Source organism: Fusarium subglutinans (assembly GCF_013396075.1).
Source record: "Fusarium subglutinans strain NRRL 66333 chromosome Unknown NRRL66333_c0000076, whole genome shotgun sequence".
Classification (NCBI taxonomy): Eukaryota; Fungi; Ascomycota; class Sordariomycetes; order Hypocreales; family Nectriaceae; genus Fusarium; species Fusarium subglutinans.
In genome coordinates, this window is record NW_023502139.1 from 93,718 (window position 1) to 105,753 (window position 12,036).

Here is a 12,036-nt window from a genome sequence, read left to right on the forward strand (position 1 = left end):
TCCTAGATCCACGGATATCGACAGTCGGGACCTGGCAGGTATCACAGACTCCACTAGACCCCTGCGTTCAAACCCCTGTAGATCAACGCCCCACAGCTGCCCCAGCGACCACCCCCCTCTGGGTGTAAGAAGACTTCTGACGTTAAACTGAGGTGCTAAAAATACTTAGTCTAAGATCCTCTAAAACTCTACTAAATTTACCTAAGTTTACCTAAGCTTTTTGTCACCTATGATAGAGGTCCTAAGTTTTATTGCATCCCCTTGCACCCCAACTTGTACCAAACAATCTCCCAGCTCCAACATCCATCAGCAACCATCATGACAGACAACGACCTAAAATCACGTCTGGCCTCTGTCCTCCCAAAAGACCACGACTTTACAATCCTCCACATCTCAACACCCCCCACAAAGACCGACCCTCTCTACTCACCACCACCAAACGAACGGCCCGAGCGGACGTACTGCGAGAATCATTTCCTCGCCGTTTCAATCGATACAGACGGCAAGCAGGTTTTAGTGCTAGGTGTCGAAGTCTTTATCTATACGACTGCTCGATCGACTACGTTGTTTGTCTCAAAGGCTGACTCGACGGGCTATCTGACGCTTCTCAATCTTCCCAAGGGGACACCGAGTCCTATTCGTGAGATATGCGCCACGTTTGTTGGATTCCTCGTTGAGAAGAGGAAAAGAAAGGATATACAATTCATCGTCAATCTATTCGCCCGCGCGCAAGATCAGTATCTATTTCCCGGAAGTGTCGACAACAAGGGCAAACATGTCCTCGATGACCGCGGCCTTATCAAATGGTGGTGTCGCGTGCTCGATCCCCTTCTCAGCCCGGCACCAAAATCGGTAGAAGCGCCATGGAAGAGTTCAAAGGGATACATCGTCGTGCCTGGGCTGGAACCAAACGAGATTCGAGCAATGACTCCTCGAAGAACAGATTCTGCTTGGGAGTTTACGCATCCGCTTCAACGAATATCGCATTATTATCGAGAATTTGACTGGGTACCGCCGCGATGTCTGATCCCGCACTTCCCTGACGATCCTAAATCACGATTCCGAGACGAGCTGGATGAGGAGGCTGCGAGTTCGCAAGCGATGAAGACCCAGGGTAGCTGGAAGAGCGTCAAGACTCTCGACATGTTTTGGGAAATGATGGCCTACCGACAAGAATGCTCCAGCGGTCGCATGACGGGATTTATCTGGTTGGTATTTGACGACAAGGAACCAGAACCAGCAGCAAACGAGTCTTTTCCATCCACAAACCCGCCATCGACACCAAAGGCACAGCGGATCACTCAAATAACGCCAACCACAACCCCCCGTAAACTCTTTCCCAGCAAGAATCAGCCAGAGACCAAGGCAAAGAAGAAGAAGCAGAAGAAAAAGCTCACAGGTCCCATCATCCCTCGAAAGCCCCAGATCAAGCGAGCCAAGCACAATTATCTTCTTGATCGTCCTGCAAACACGGCATATTACGCTTGGACACCTGAAGGACGCGGCGAGAAGATTGTCGACGAAGCCACTTACAAGCGTATTGTAGACCTACTGCTACACCTCGACTTTGCCACCCTCAACAAAGCGGTTGGTAGTACACGCCGCTGGCTGAGTGAAGGCGGAGGCGGTGGTAGCTGGGGTGTTGTTGTATCTGGTGCACGTGAGACGCCAACTCAAACGGCACACGACCGCGTGAACGGCGTAAACAATCTCACAGGTCTTGTCAAGAGAAAACGAACGGACTCGACTGTTGACGAGTCTCAAGACAAGGTTAATGTCCTTGGAGAGGGCCTCGTCAAGAAAAAGCCAAAAGAAGAGTCCAAGGTTGTAAATGTACTTTCCACTGGTCTGATTAGAAAGAAGCCCAAGGAGTAAGTGTATCTGTATAATTAGCGTTGGGTATTGTCAAGCCGGAGTTGGTATATGTATTGGTCGAGGCATTCGTTATCATGATTCTATGCTACCTGCTTCTATCCTCTATTCACACCTGTATCGTACTACTTCTTGAGAAACTCTAGGTTCACAGGAGTAATGGCTTCTCCCCCATTGAGAACAGCCATGATGTTTCTCATGCTCAGCTCTTCAAAACCCTTGTGGGTGTCGACTGTTCCGCCCGCATTGTGGCATGTCACCAACACACGGCCTTGTTTAGCAAGCTCCAACAGTTCAGGGTGGATCTTTGGCTCGTTTGCGTGAACATCAAGAGCTGCGCTTGATAGTGTGCCATCTTGAAGGGCTGCAGCCAGTGCATCTTCGTCAACAAGACTTCCTCGCGCAATGTTGACAAACCGCGATCCACGTTTGAAGGACGGCAGAGTCTTTGAGTCAATCAGAGTGTCTTCACCAGCTGGTGTGCAGAGAACTACACAGTCGCATAGACCAAGTAGACTCTCAAGCGTCTCATGGTGAGTAGCTCGTACGGGAGCAACAACAGCAGCAGGCTTGGGAAGCACATCATAGTAGTGGATGTCCATCCCAAATCCATGTCGGGCACGAGCAGCGATTTGCTGGCCAATGTTGCCAAAGCCAATGATTCCTAGAGCCTGGTCGCGAAGATTGTACGACTGCATTGTAGCGTCGCGATGATTCTCCTTGAATGCCTCCTCATCCCCGGACATGGCGGATGAGATACACCATGGGAGGACCCGGAATGTGGAAATGATCCCAACGATGGCAAAATCAGCTACAGCTTCAGCGGCTGCGAGACCAGAGTTGCAGTAGATGATTCCTTACCAGTTAGCGAGTGCCTGTACGCATTTGCGTCAACTCACCTCGTTCTCCCAATAGCTTCGTATCAGCCCAGTCAAAGCCAGCACCCGCACTCGCAAATACCTTGACACTCTGTGGCAGCAGACTGATCAACTCTTGGTCCCATTTCCCCATTTCGCCTCCAGTTCCCCAAAATGGACGAAATATGGCATCAAAATCACCCCATCTCTTTTCCATGAGGGCCCTGATAAACTCTGGCCGTTGCCGCTCTTCAATTAGCGGTCTGATGACCTCACACTGAATGCTGAAGCGGAGATATGTTTCAGGGTTGTATTTGATAGGGTCTCCAATATGAAGAACCCGGGGTTTTGAGGACGTCATTGATGACCGTATTGAAAGAGATCCTTGAGAAATGGAGGGAAGCTGAGGAGCAGGAGATGTAGCTCGCGGTGTAGAAGCTGGCACCGGTGTATTGGTCGGTTCCGCCATTTTGAAGTCGACTGTCTTATAAAAACAAAGTATGAGAGAGAGCACACTAGATTGCCCAAAAGGTTAGGTAGTCAGATATGTGTGCCTGACCAGATCAATGTGTCTCAGTAAGTGGAGCGATCGATAACACTCAGCCGCACGTTCACCTCCACTCGCCTTGTCTGGTTCGACAGCCCCCACGGCAGTGATACCCCAGTCTCCGGCCCGTGAGCTTGACGCCGACCCCTGTCGATTGGCGGTTCCGAGCCGGATGAGCCCCGGTTTATGTTTCCATGTGGAGTTGTTTGCATCAAATCACTAACAAGACCAAGAATCGACTCAAGTTGAATGTATCCAATTTGCTTCATAGGAGGTACAATACATATCCAGATGGGAGCCTGCATAAGCCGGTGCCGGGAACACAAATACCGGTCATCTCATCCGGGGCTCCAACCTCGTATCCACAGAACATCGTGGGGAATTTATTGCATGTTCTCGTGTGGGGAGATCTCATACCGACAGCCTTGTATTCAGGTCAGAGTGGTGGAAGTAGGCATGGCGTGACTTTGGGGGAGGCACTTCTGACTGGTTTACAGCTCGTCCGACACATTCTGACCCGACAAGGGAGCTTGCAGGTGATTATTGACATGATCCGACTTGTTGACTGGGAACGTGAACCGCCCGACGTTGACTTTGGTGGGAATGTGCCCTGTCTCTAGAGCCTTTTTGATCAATTGAATGGTCGATTTTTCATTTCCGTGGATGAGAATCGAGATGCAGACTGGGTGATACTCTGTCTCTCCAGAAATGCCAGACTCGTAGGGTATCTGAGTGACTGTGTTTTGTTAGTAGCTACTGAAGGTTCATACACTCAACTTACATGGAAACGATAATAAGGAAGCCCCCAATATTGGCGCCAGCGATGTAGAGTCGATGCCTTTGTAAATGGTTGGTGGACTAATAACTATGCTGTCAGCCAGGTATCAATACAGGGAAATGTACATACGCCACAGCATCGTTCCGATGTTCAACTTGAGAATTTCCACATGGAAGGATCACGACTGCGTCTCCCTTGGCATTGGGGGTAGAAGCGTTCACAATGTTCTCAAGGAACCACTTTCGGTATACTTCGAGACGTTCTGTATCTTGGCGGTTCTCTTCCTCTGTCACTGACTTGCATTCGTTCCTGGGAGGTCAGCTGGTTTAACGACTGCGTAACGTATACGGCCATACCAGAAGAATCGCGGCGTAGCCTCGACAAACGGCTTCTTGTCAAATTTTTGCTTGTACTCATCTTGAAAGGTGCCAAAAGAATGATAATAATCATAACACCATGACCGGAAAGGTGCCTAAATTGTCAGTCAAGTCTTTTTGTCGAAGTCAACTAACCTTTTCCATGTATGCTTGCATTCCCTCATTCGACGATTCAGATGGAGGACTTTCTTCCCAACTCTTGCCTACATTGACGTACTCGGCTTTGGTGTCCAACAGATCCTGTAGAATTGACACGAAAGTCGCTATGCCTGTTTTCTGCGACTTTTCCGGGGATGGCAAGTCTTCTGGTACGATTATCTTTGTGGAGGAAACTTTAGAAGCCCCAGCCTTTGCATTTCCGCTGAAATCGAGGAGTCCTTTAAGACTTCGACTGAAAATTCGCGTTTTGTCGAACCTAGGGCGGTCAGTGTAACTCAACGGCATATCACAGTGCTCACTTTGATGCCGTAGCTATGTCATTTGTTAGGTTTTCAGGCTGACTCAAGGAGTATATGCCGCCCTCGGACATCACTCTACCATCTGCACGCGGTCAGTCTTGGCTTCTCGCGATGACCCGACTTACCGTCAACGCCAATACTGTAGTCAATCCATGGGTACCCAACCGAGGCAGCAGCAGCACCAACTGAACCACCCTTCATCCTTTGATATCCGTCACCTCTTGCACTCCAAGGAGCCTGTTGATCAACCCATTCTGCCCCTGCACCAAGATGCGATGTCTTTGTTTTTCCGACAATGACAGCTCCTTGGTCCATTAGACTCTGTGCATATTTAGCTGTAGAGCTCGAGGAGTTTTCGTAGAGCGATTTCCATGCCCGACTGGAAAAGGTTGTATATGTTCCTTTCAACGATATCGTGTCGCTGACAGAAACACGGACACCAGACAGGGGTTTCTTGGCAGTAGGTTGAGAGTGGTAAAGTCTTGATGGCACAGGGACTGTAACTGAGTCTCCATAAACAGATGAAGTGGTCAGAGGTTGGAATCTGTATTGTCAGCTATGACTTGCACGGGAGATACAACATACTCGTCAGGTTGGTTCAGATCATCGGGAATAACACCAGAGGTGAAAGCTCCGAATTCATCATCATACAGCCGCCAGGCTTGGTAAAGGTTTGGGCCGTAGAGAAAGTATGGACCAGAGGGTAACTCAGAAAAGCCATCTAGAGCCTTGATTTGGTCCATGTGATAGATCTGTCGATCGACATGAACCTGGCTACTGTTGTCGCCACTCTTTTCGACAAGAATGGAACCAAAGTCGGGAACAAATACATCATCAATTAAATCGAATAGTTGTAGAATTCCCTCGAGGTCGCCAAAGATTTCCTCAGTTGACAGGAGCGTGATTGGGATTAGAGCATCGGGGTTGATGGTTTCTTGAATGGTTCCCTGGACGCGTCAGTACCTCGTTCGCGTTGGTCTCATCAAAACATACAAGCTTTAGTGGATGTATCAGATATTGCAGCCCTGCAACGAAGCAGGTCGTGATAGGAAGCATTGCTAATGCGTCTGCTGGAGATGGCGGGACGTTGGCAAGTAACGAACGCTAGACGGACACTTGCATATTCACGGCCACGAGGTCTTTTGAAGGGTTGAATCGCTTGAATTGAGCTTGAGTACTTGTAGGTTCGACTGTAGGTGAAAGGTCGATGGAATGAGATGATGCTTGTGCACGAGGGAAGTTGAGACATTCATGAGGTACAAGTGCAAGAGCGTGCTCGGCCCAGCAGTCATGTTATTACCTCGTATTCTATGGCTTAATCACAATTTCACGTAAATATCCATCATTCAGGAAATTCAATTCAGGACGCTCTCAAATTTATACAGGCAGTATGTCTGACATAAATTGCCGTCAACACCTTTCCATGATGTCTACCTAGCCTCCAGCTGTCTTGGCCGGTGAGCTCGGTGAGTCCCGGTGAGCTTATCTTTGTGGGGTATCAAAATTTCCATCCCCCACCAAGCCGAAGTTGCAGATTCAACCAACATCACACTCAAACATCAACAAAATGGCTAAAAAGAAGGGTACGTCCTCTGCCCCCCTCTTCACTCTAATTTAACATGTCCAGCACCCTCAATCCACTCCCGCGCCGCTCGTCGCGCAACAGACATCGACATCGACACCGACAAGTCGCTAAAAGAAGTCAAGCCTCCCCGCGATGCTACCCAACGGCCCTCCGTCCTAGCAGCGCATCACTCCGCTGGCATCACCAAGAAGGCCAAGCGCGGTCGCAAAGAGAAGATGTCTGCCAAGGCTAGAAAACGTCACGAGAAGGGCCTTGAGATGGCTGCTGCTGTTATGGAGCGGACCAAGAATAAGGTTGAGAAGAGCAAGGGTCGGGGGAGGAATATTCAGCAGAGAAGTAAGAATTGGGATGAGATCAACAGGGCTGCTGAGGAGGCTGATAGCGCGGAGAGTGCGGAGAGTGATACCGAGGTGAAGGGACGTAGCGTCGATATGGACGAGGATATGGATGTTGCGGACGAGGCCTTGCAGTCTGCAGAGGTCACCACCCCCGCGGCGGTACCTCTACCCGCGGACGAGGACGGTGATGAGATCCTTTAGTTCTTTGGACTGGACTTGGAGTTTGGTGTCTAAAATGGGCTCAATATCCGGGAGACGACAACCGGACTGATGACTTTCTTTATTCGGATAGACTTGACTGGCAGATACCCAGTATATGACGTTATATCAAGCATTTACACATCCTTTTGAGCGTCTACCTCTGGTGATTTCTTGACCTGTGGCTTTTCACGAGCCTGTTTTATGATTCCCTCGAGGTAAATCCTCATCGTCTTTCCAACCTCCCCATCTCTTGGCTTGTATTCTCTCGAGCCTAGTCGCTCAATCAGCTTGTTCACCTTGGTGTAGACTTCCTCTGCGGTATCTTCCGACGTTCGCTTCTTCTGCCCCTTCTTCTTGAATCCAAGGATCACCTCCACCTTCATGCCCTTGCTGAGGAACCCAATCAGCTGCTGTGTCTTGACCCCAAGGTCATGCTCGCTGATAGCCCAGCTCATCTCGACTTCCTTGGTCTTGGGTGTGGTCTGTTTGGACAAACGGCGGCGTTGGGCCAATTCACGCTGACGCTCGTATTCTTCCCTCTTGTTGACAATCTTGCAAATAGCATACTGGGTTGGCTTGTCTTTCTTTGGGTCTCCTGGGATGTAGGGTGTCACCATGCGCAGTGAATCTGTTTCGGGCAGTCGGCTCAGCACGTTTTTTGTGACAAGAGGCCCATCGAATACACCATTATCGAGAACCATGATCTGTGGGTCTTTGATCTCGAAATCTTGGGGGAGGCGATCGCGACCAGACTTTTCAAACTCCTCTTGGGTAGTGTATCGTCGATCGAAACCTCGGTTTTGTCCCTCATCAGCGAAAGGATCTTCCTCGATTTCCTCTTCGCGTTTCTTTGCCTTCTTATTTTTCGCTTTCAATTGCGATGCGGAGAAGAAGCGGTTGTGTATAGGGAGGGCTCGCGGAGGTTGGAACTGTCGTGTGAGGAGACCCTCATGTTGAACGAAGACCCTGTAGAGGGCTCGACGGGAGCTTTGAAGGCACGCAAAGCTGTTCATTCTGGCGATGCCCTGAAAGGAGTGTCTGTCGCGCCGTAAACGAGTGTAGACAGTCAATGGCTTGAATGCAATGACTGATCATCTTCATAGGCAGTGGGCGGTTGATTTTGGCAGAAACGTCACTGTGGGGTGCTGTCAACCTTATCCAATCAGGTGTTCTTTGACCCTTTCAACGGCTGATTCAACACCAAGCTCTACACGGCTTTACGATGGCTTCATTTCATTTCGCCCGCCGTCCTGTGCGGACAACGGTATCCTTCCTCAAGGCCGCTTGTCTCGTGCACCTCGGAATCACATACGGCTATACCATCAGTCCAGCTCAAGGCCCTTCAATGCTTCCAACATTCACAGTTGATGGTGATTGGATTCTGTGTGATCACACGCGTCGCTATGGTCGTGGTGTTTCTATTGGCGATTTGGTTGTTTACCGCATCCCAATCTTCAACAACCAGTGGGGAGTGAAACGAGTGACAGGCATGCCAGGGGACTACGTCTCTGTTGGGACCCCAGGAGAGCAAGGAGAAGAGTTAATGATACAGGTACTTGTTCCATCCTGATCCCTGGCCACACTAACTCGTCAGATCCCCGAAGGGCATTGCTGGATTTCAGGAGACAACCTCCCAGCATCAAGAGATTCACGGCATTTTGGTCCATTACCACTGGCCCTCATCTCTGGCACGACAATAGCCAAAATATTGCCATGGAACGAACGTCAATGGATGAAAAATGGACTACAAAAGGTTGAAGAGCTAGACTAATCACGAGCAGTCTAATGTAAATATGTATCATCTCTTATCTGGGTATAGAAACTTACACCTCTCGTCTAATTACATCTGCTCTCCCCAAATCAACTGCCCAGTAAGTGATCTAGCGATATCTGCCACATGAATCATCAAACAAAGAGAAAGAATACCGTCCTTCAATGCAGCGCGTGGCCCTCTCGTACACCGTCAAACACCATTGTTATAACAACAATTCTTGAAAGCCCATGACAGGCGATGCAATCCGTATAATGAGACCCCTGGAAACCAAACATCATTCTTAGAATGTTACATGACGCCAAACACCATATCACCCAACACCCCAGACGCTTCCGCTTTTGAGATGAATAGTCCGCGAATATAGTTAGCCCTCAATGTGAGCCTTGGACATGCTCTGTCCCAGGAGTTCCAGGCAACGTTGAGCTAGGTTGACAACCTCACCCTCATCCTCGTCCTCGAATTCATTGTCGGTTTCAATTTGACGATTTGCAATGCTTCGAATGTGCTCGATGATATCCTCTGCCTTTCCAATGAGACCAATAAGAGTCTTATCCTCGGACTCGAAGAGCTGGAGAAGGGTCCAGACGGCGATGTGCTGGAAGGTGGCATCACCAGACTGCAGGAATCGGCAGAGGTATCCGTGAATTCCACCTTGGGGTTCGGTCCAGTTTTGTACAAAGATAGAGTAGTCACCCACTGCTTTTGTTAGCTTGTGTTTGAATGGCGGTGAGGTTGACTTACCTTTAGAAGAAAGGTTGCCCAGGGCAGCAGCACTGTTGCCTTGGACTTCAATGCTTGGCGAATGGGTGAGAGGAATGAGAACACCGCAGACTCCAAGGTTCAAGAGATGAGACTTGAGATCGTCACTCAATGCCAGAACGGCAATAGCGGCGGTCATCTCAGACTGAACAGTGATGGGCACATCAAGAACCAATTGCTTGCACTTTTGCACGGCACCGGCATCCAGGACAAGGGCTTTGTTTCGATCGGAACTGGCGGCAAGATTTCGAAGGGTCGAGATGGCATGGCACTGAATCTCTTCATTGTCGGTAGATCCAAGTAGGTCGACGAGTGGCTTGAGGAAGTTGGTTTCGATAATTGGTGACTCGTTAAGAGGGTGGATAGAGATGTTTCGTATGCAGGCGACAGCAGAAAGGATGAGCGGTAGATAAGAAGATTGGAGGAGTCGGAGAAGAGGGTGAAGTCCATTGGCACGAACGATATCGAGCTGATACTTTTCGTCGGAAGCGAGGTTGCGGAGAGCCAGGGCAGCTTGGCATTGAACCTTGGGTGAAGTCGAGTCCATTAGATTGACAAGAGATTGGACCAATTTGGGTTCGCTTTGAGCCAGCTTTCGTCGGTTGCTCGCGTCGACAGCGATATTGCTGAGTGCTGTGGTGCAGTAGTATTGAACGTCGACATCGGGAGAAGAAAGAAGCTGAACGAGGACGGGAATTGCTCCGGCATTTACCAGTTGTTGTCGGTTTTCATCTACTCTTGTCAGCATGTCGTTACCATTGCCATATACAAACATACCAGAATGTGTCATGTTGAGCAGAGCGCCAGTAGCATTCCGCTGAACCCGCATATCCCTCGACTTGGCCAATCTTGTCAGAGGACCCAGAGCTCCGGAGCGAGCAATCTTTGCTTTATTCTCCTCATGTGTAGCCAAGTTGGTGATACATCCCACAGCATTGCACTGGACTTCGACATTGGGGGACATCATCTGGCGGATCAAAGGTGTTAGACCACCAAGTTGCACAATGAGAACCTTGTTCTCGGCTACAATACGTCAGTGACTGCGAATGTTGTTTCCGATGCACATACTGTCAACGGCCAGGTTTCCGAGTGCAGCACTGGCAGCTCGCTGGACTTCGATATCGGGGCTCTGGAGAAGAAATAGAATAGGTTCAAGAGTATCGCGGTCAACCTCTCGGACATCTACATTGTTAGACCAGTCGGAAACTCGGGGCTCTTTCGTACCTCGCTCGGTAATCTCAGCAAAAGTCAGACTAGCACTTCGTTGAAGATCAATGTTTTCCGAAAAGACCAAGGTGCTCAGAGCACGAAGAGGTTCGCCAGAGAAGAAGTCGGTCTCGCCGCGCTATCAAAAAATTAGTAACAACCCCAACAAGATGGAAAAGTATGTACATTTTCGAGATACTGGAGAAGGTCGGCTACGGCCTCTCGTTCGCTATCGGCGAGGACGGGTTCATACAAGCCATCGCGGGCTCGACCTATTGCTGTCAGATGTATACGGCAACGGATAATAGCATGCATACCTCCGCAGCACGAGGAGCTGCAGATACCCATGACAAACAATAGCACAAAGGCTTGATGAAAGAAGTATGTTGAACGACGGTGAACGAAAGTCGGTCTCGATTTTGATGCAGTATCGGTCAAGGCTCGGTTGTTGACGAACGGTCATCCACTTGTCGGCAACGTCACAACAGGGATCAAGATTCGAATTATTATTATCGGGGCTCGGTTGTCGGGTGAAAGAAGCTACAAAACAAAACCTCTATCGGGCAAGGTAAATGACTGACTACCACAGAGGCCAATCACTGGCACGAGATAGTGTCAAGATCGCGGTGTAGAAGGGAAAATTAGTTGGCGATTGCCCAGGTGAGAGATGAATCCGAGGGCGAGTTTATCCTAGCCTCACAGTTGGTTGGCGAAGGGAAAGAATGGGGATTGAGACGCGCGCCAGGAAGAAGCAAGGTGAGCGCCGTAGCTCGGGTAGGACCTTCTACATACAGAGCTCAAACCTAAGCTGCCTGAGGTAAGTAAAGCGTGAGCTAAAGGCAAGAACGGATGAATTGGGGAAGTTACTTCCAGATACATTGGCGGCCACTATCGGTACATGTCAGAAGAAGTAGCTGTAGGGGGTAACGAGGTTCCCTGCAGGAGGTGACCTCACTTGAGGTCATCCGCCGACGGTAGGGTCCGCCAGGGACGACGTGCGCTATTGTTTAGGTGGTCTAGTGCATGTTAGCCTTGGGAAGCAAGAAAATATAAGACTTTAGAAGGGTGTGTTAAAATAACCCAGAGAAGAGTGCCCTAAGCTGAGGCTAAAATTACCCAAGTCTTTTTGTCATTTAGGATCAAGGTCCTGAGTTTTCTTTCCTCCCCTAGGTTAGATAGCTGTTACAGTGGACCGCCTCATTATGCTAGCGGTGTTGTGGAGAAGCTTGGGCCGTCTATTGCTTTTATCCAGACATTTCAACGCCTCATTTTGAGATTATTAAA

The 12,036-nt window shown here is 49.4% G+C and overlaps 6 protein-coding genes across 6 annotated transcripts; 2 read left to right on the forward strand and 4 right to left on the reverse strand.

The window, feature by feature from the left end:
- Positions 1–318: 318 nt before the first annotated feature.
- FSUBG_6806 (uncharacterized protein) lies at positions 319–1,875 on the forward strand (the record flags this gene model as incomplete). Its single annotated transcript, XM_036685044.1, has 1 exon — positions 319–1,875. One exon carries the CDS (start codon positions 319–321, stop codon positions 1,873–1,875), a length of 1,557 nt encoding a protein of 518 aa, XP_036537658.1.
- A 122-nt stretch (positions 1,876–1,997) lies between these two features.
- Positions 1,998–3,198, reverse strand: FSUBG_6807 (D-mandelate dehydrogenase; the record flags this gene model as incomplete). Its single annotated transcript, XM_036685045.1, has 2 exons — positions 1,998–2,698; positions 2,772–3,198. The coding sequence occupies 2 exons, from the start codon at positions 3,196–3,198 to the stop codon at positions 1,998–2,000; spliced, it is 1,128 nt and encodes a 375-aa protein (XP_036537659.1).
- Positions 3,199–3,767: 569 nt separating this feature from the next.
- On the reverse strand, positions 3,768–5,945 carry FSUBG_6808 (D-mandelate dehydrogenase; the record flags this gene model as incomplete). Its single annotated transcript, XM_036685046.1, has 9 exons — positions 3,768–4,012; positions 4,058–4,134; positions 4,184–4,363; positions 4,411–4,526; positions 4,567–4,846; positions 4,890–4,902; positions 5,015–5,433; positions 5,475–5,836; positions 5,883–5,945. 9 exons carry the CDS (start codon positions 5,943–5,945, stop codon positions 3,768–3,770), a joined length of 1,755 nt encoding a protein of 584 aa, XP_036537660.1.
- Positions 5,946–6,456: 511 nt separating this feature from the next.
- FSUBG_6809 (uncharacterized protein) lies at positions 6,457–7,013 on the forward strand (the record flags this gene model as incomplete). The annotated part of the gene is made up of 2 exons (XM_036685047.1): positions 6,457–6,472; positions 6,517–7,013. 2 exons carry the CDS (start codon positions 6,457–6,459, stop codon positions 7,011–7,013), a joined length of 513 nt encoding a protein of 170 aa, XP_036537661.1.
- A 134-nt stretch (positions 7,014–7,147) lies between these two features.
- Positions 7,148–8,026, reverse strand: FSUBG_6810 (translation initiation factor IF-3; the record flags this gene model as incomplete). Its single annotated transcript, XM_036685049.1, has 1 exon — positions 7,148–8,026. One exon carries the CDS (start codon positions 8,024–8,026, stop codon positions 7,148–7,150), a length of 879 nt encoding a protein of 292 aa, XP_036537662.1.
- A 1,125-nt stretch (positions 8,027–9,151) lies between these two features.
- On the reverse strand, positions 9,152–11,100 carry FSUBG_6811 (vacuolar 8; the record flags this gene model as incomplete). The annotated part of the gene is made up of 5 exons (XM_036685050.1): positions 9,152–9,483; positions 9,529–10,569; positions 10,615–10,891; positions 10,939–11,024; positions 11,070–11,100. 5 exons carry the CDS (start codon positions 11,098–11,100, stop codon positions 9,152–9,154), a joined length of 1,767 nt encoding a protein of 588 aa, XP_036537663.1.
- Positions 11,101–12,036: the final 936 nt, after the last annotated feature.